Raw genomic sequence first — 5,445 nt, forward strand, 5'->3', positions numbered from 1 at the left:
CTCCCATAACAAGAAGGCAATTAAAACTGTCATATGGTCCTCCTTATCTCTGTAATGACCTTTAAGATTCCCCTGGCAAAATTGTTTTTTATTATGTTTGAATTATATTATGGTATATGTCGTTAATGTTCTGTTTCGTATTTTTGCAATAAAAATAAAAATATATACCTCCCAGCGGGACGTGCCTCGGAAACCCCCCTAGGGAGCCCCCCAGGAGGCATCCTGACCAGATGCCCGAACCACCTCACCTGGCTCCTTTCGACGCGAAGGGGCAACGGCTCTACTCCGAGCTCCCCACGGTTGACTGAGCTCCTCACCCATGACCGACACCAGCCCCCCTCCCGGGGAAACCCATTTCGGCCGCTTGTACCCACCCGACATAAACCAAAACTGACAAGTCACCGTGAAAATGAGCCGCGCTTACACAAACTAACTGAACGTTAGCTTAGCCACTTTTACAAACTGGCTACTGCAGTGTTCTCAATGATGGCTCACGTTAGACCAATGGCAACTCTTAGCTAACATTCAATTTACCTACCAAGTAAGCTAGGAACGTTAGCAAATTGTTGCTTCCGTACAACTCAAATAGTCAATATATAAAATATTACAGTCAATATAACATTACCATTAACTAAACCGGTTCTAAACACCACTAACATACTAGCTAGTACTTTAGCTGACAAGCTAGCTAGCTAACATGAGCTATGTCAATATGCAGCTCAACAACGTTCCCGTGTTAGATAACTAGCCACATTACCTTGAAAGAAATAAATTATGTGTGTCTCTTTATAGCAGAAAGTGTTTCTAGGCAGCTTGACAGTAGCTAAAAACTACTTTAGAGAAAAGACACGTTGAAATGTTTCGTCAGTAAAGCCGAATCGCATGCGTTCTTTTCCCTCCTTCCTGTTTTCCGACATTGCCGGACGTCCTTCAATGTTACACTTCCGGTGTCAGGTGGTCTCCCCTTTCAAAATAAAGGTTGTGGTCTGTTTTACTTTAATTTGTAGGCTAATCTCGCATCGCCAGACTTTAGTCCACAGCGTTTCGGAGGGACATGTGATGAGGGCTTAGCATTACAAATTTAACATTTCAGATAAAGACAGTGATAGTAGAATTCAGCTTTGTCACCTTAGCACCAATTGTTATTCATTGTCTGATTATATTAGTATCTCATTAAATCAGATAACCAACTGCTCCAGTCTATCTAGTGTTTCCGTGGCAGTGCTTTTGCATTGTGGGAAATAGAGTTTGATTTTCTCTCAATTTGAGCAACATTCAAGATCACTGGCATTCAACGTTGCCAACCTGATCTAACATACAGTAATACACAAGATGGCATGGATATCATATAATATTCTGTTCATTTTATTTTATGTTATTTAAGAGGGGACAATAAATAACATTAATTAACAGCAGCACTTAAGTCCATCACATAATTGTGCCTGATTGAGCCATACAGGCTAATTTTCATCTGCAGTCCCTGGCAAGTTGTTGGCATCACAAGAAAACATACAAGAGCAATATGCACACACAAATATGCCCAGACACAATCTCATAAGCACAGATAGAAGCACATAGGCACAGACAAATACTTAAATAATAATAACCACAACTCCATATTATGGTAGCATGGCTTCTTGCCTTGTGTGTATACATGTGGTCATGTCTTTGTCTGATTCTTGGTCAGCTATGTTTGTAGTGTATATTTAACTTAACTTTTCTTATATTTAACTTTCATACTTTTACCCCATGGATAGTATATTGTAATTGATATGTTGTTATGTAAATATGTATTGTTACTTTTTAGGGTGTCTTGTTAGGGACCGCAGATGAAAAAATAGCCTTTTGGCTAACTCTGGCGTACTGACAGAAATGTCCATTAATATGCACTGTCCCTGTATTAAATATATAAATAAATAAATACATAAAATGTTACCACCAAGTAACCACTGTTTTGTAGATTTGGACAAAGAGTTATGTGATAGTCCTTCATCCTGTTTTTGCAGTGTTACAACCAAGTATGTGCTCCTCAATACACAAGTACACAAGTAAAATATCTGCAGATTTGATCATGTTTTCACAGTATCATATTTAGTTTTAAGAATCATGGCATTGGTGTACACTATAGTTTATTGTTCTTAATGTAAGTCAAATTCACTAATTTTTAATGTAATTCTGTTCACAACTTTTGTAACATGTGTTTTGAATGTGAGTTATGTATCTATTATAATCCCTAAATTTATAAACCTGTGCACTACTGATAGTCATCTCCCTGGGTCTGGATCTCTATTCAGACTGTAAAAAACATACAGATGTTCTAGCTGATAGTTCTTCTGCGGGCTGCTTTGTGTAGTTTGCATGTAGATATGTGACCATATAAAGTTTAGGCATGGATAAACCGGTTCATGTGCAACCGTGTTTTTGTGGTTTATGTATAAGGTCAATTTACAGATATTATAATCTAATCACAGTAAAAAGTTGTTCCAGTGCATATAAGAAAAGAACACCATAAACAAAAAACAGGATTCCACACTTTTATATTCAACCTTCATTCATTTTTCACTGTCTTACAGCACTTTTTACAATTACATTGCAGTTATCCAGTAATGTGCAGGCCAATATAAGGTAAACCCCTTTATTTCAAAACCCCTATCAAGTAGTAGCATTAACATGAACACTGTAAACAAAACATCCAAGAAAAACACACAAGAAGTAGAACTACAGTTAGTGCACACTCAGTTACTTTGAGGGAATAAGCGTTAAAAGCAAAATTGCATAAAAACACAGCAATCATTACGACCTGCAGGGCTAACGGAGTAAAATGCGCACATAAAATGAATTTTAAAATTGCTTTTAAAAAAAGTCAGTACAGCTAGCTTCCATTAGAGCTGGTATGTTTTTAGTTAACGGACACAAGGTGCGAGGTATGAAGGTGGAACACTAAGTTTAGTTTAACGGAAAACTTCAGTAGGATTTCATGTGTGTCTGAGTGAAATCATGCATTTTGGATCACATGTGTGTGTGTGTAATGGTACGTGTAGTGTGATGGTGTGTGTGTGTGTTTGGTGTTGATGCTTTAATTGACTACAGCAGATGTGCACATCTTGTTGATCCCACAGGCATTGGACCCCCTGTATAGGTAGTAGTAACCCTGTATGAGAGAAAGAGAAAAACACATATACAAGACAGTAGTTAGTGTTAGACAGTATGGTGCAACCCACCAGAACCATGCTGTGGTCCTGTTAAAGGTCCCATCACATGGTGCTCTTTGGATGCTTTTGAATAGACCTTAGTGGTCCCCTTATACTGTATCTGAAGTCTCTTTTATATAAGACATTATGGTCCCCTAATACTGTATCTGAAGTCTCTTTTATATAGACCTTATGGTCCCTATACTTTTCTGAAGTCCTTTTATTAGACCTTAGTGGTCCCCTAAACTGTATCTGAAGTCTCTTTTATATAGACCTTAGTGGTCCCTAATACTGTACTGAAGTCTCTTTATATAGACCTTAGTGGTCCCTAATACTGTATCTGAAGTCTCTTTTATATAGACCTTAGTGGTCCCCTAATACTGTATCTGAAGTCTCTTTTATATAGACGTTAGTGGTCCCTAATACTGTATCTGAAGTCTCTTTTATATAGCCCTTAGTGGTCCCCTAATCTGTATCTGAAGTCTCTTTTATAAGACCTTAGTGGTCCCCTATACTGTATCTGAAGTCTCTTTTATATGACCTTAGTGGTCCCCTAATACTGTTCTGAAGTCTTTTTTTCAAATTCTCCCAAAAGTCACGTGATACTTAAGAGTGTTCTGACTTCGTGACAGCAGGGGCGCACTCAAACAACTGAAACCCCCGGTTTGGCTGAGGAAGACAGACGGCATTTCACAGCTAACACCATGAGCACCCACAGGGGAGTTTCCTAACTTTCACGTGAAAATAATATTGACTATGTCATAACTATGCAGATAGAGCATTTACAATCACGGCAAGGGACCGTGTTACTTTTCAAATCAAATATTTGGTAGCTTCAAGTGCCTACAACATAGACAGTTATTTTTTTGTTGAAAAACAACAACATAAAACCCGAATTATGATCTGTTAACAATGCCTTTATCTGGTATCCACTCTGGTTCTATCTATTTAAAATACCACAGTGAAGGAGAAGCTAACCAGAGGGGCTAAAGCAAAAGTTGTTTTAGCAGTTCATGTTATTTGATTTGAAAAGTACCACGGTCCCTTGCCGTGACATAGCGGTGCCTTTAACTGAAATTGTAAATGCTCTATCTGTATAGTTATGACATGGTCAGATATTCATTTTTCACCGTGAAAGTTAGGAAACTCCCCTGTGGGGTGCTCATGGTGTTAGCTGTAATGCCGTCTGTCTCCTCAGCCAAACCGGGCGTTTCAGTTGTTTTGAGTGCGCCCCTGCTGCACGAAGTCAGAACTCTTAATGTATCACGTGACTTTTGGCAGAAATTTGCCGCAGAGGGGTGTGGAACTGTTTCGTACTCGAGGATAGGCTGTTTTGAGCGAGCAGAGACCGTTTTGTACTCGGGGACAATTTAAAAATGATATGCCTCGACAACACTGCCAACGCCCGTTTGGCTGAGAAGACAGACGGCATTTCACGCTAACACCATGAGCACCCCACAGGGGAGTTTCCTAACTTCACGGTGAAATGAATATCTGACTATGTCATAACTATCAGATAGAGCAATTTACAATCACGGCAAGGGACCGTGTTACTTTTCAAATCAAATATTGTTGTAGCGCTTCAAGTGCCTACAATAGACAGTTATTTTTTTGTTGAAAAACAACAACTAAAACCCGAATATGATCTGTTAACAATGCCTTTATCTGGGTATCCACTCTGGTTCTATCTATTTAAATACCACAGTGAAGGGAAGCTAACCAGAGGGGCTAAAGCAAAGTTTTTTTAGCAGTTCATGTTATTTGATTTGAAAAGTAACACGGTCCCTTGCCGTGACATAGCGGTGCCTTTAACTGATTGTAAATGCTCTATCTGTATAGTTATGACATGGTCAGATATTCATTTTTCACCGTGAAAGTTAGGAAACTCCCCTGTGGGGTGCTCATGGTGTTAGCTGTGAAATGCCGTCTGTCTCCTCAGCCAAACCGGGCGTTTCAGTTGTTTTGAGTGCGCCCCCTGCTGTCACGAAGTCAGAACTACTCTTAATGTATCACGTGACTTTGGCAGAAATTTGCCGCAGAGGGTGTGGACTGTTTCGTACTCGAGGATGGCTGTTTTGAGCGAGCAGAGACCGTTTTGTACTCGGGACAATTTAAAAATGATATTTTGAGTGCAACGTTTGGGGACAGTTTGTAAAACAAGTTTTTGTGTGTGTAACATTTGAAGACAGTTTGCAAAACACTTTTATTTGTGTGCAACACATTTTTTTATGTACAACAACCTTTATTTTTGTGG

General features: G+C 39.1%; 2 protein-coding genes across 2 annotated transcripts in view; both read right to left on the reverse strand.

Moving 5' to 3' along the window:
• eif1ad (eukaryotic translation initiation factor 1A domain containing) overlaps positions 1-973 on the reverse strand; it is a 4,047-nt gene extending 3,074 nt beyond the window's left edge. Inside the window, exon 1 of the mRNA XM_032510843.1 lies at positions 758-973. The gene's annotated coding sequence lies outside the window, so the exon portion shown is untranslated. The remainder of the gene's footprint in view (positions 1-757) is intronic.
• A 1,929-nt stretch (positions 974-2,902) lies between these two features.
• ctsf (cathepsin F) overlaps positions 2,903-5,445 on the reverse strand; it is a gene marked incomplete at its 5' end in the record, with an annotated part of 11,054 nt that continues 8,511 nt past the window's right edge. The window contains 1 exon segment of the mRNA XM_032510840.1: positions 2,903-3,151. Coding sequence (XP_032366731.1) covers positions 3,077-3,151 — 75 coding nt within the window. The 3' untranslated portion in view covers positions 2,903-3,076.

The sequence above is a fragment of the Etheostoma spectabile genome, unplaced genomic scaffold (assembly GCF_008692095.1).
Source record: "Etheostoma spectabile isolate EspeVRDwgs_2016 unplaced genomic scaffold, UIUC_Espe_1.0 scaffold273, whole genome shotgun sequence".
Lineage (NCBI taxonomy): Eukaryota > Metazoa > Chordata > Actinopteri > Perciformes > Percidae > Etheostoma > Etheostoma spectabile.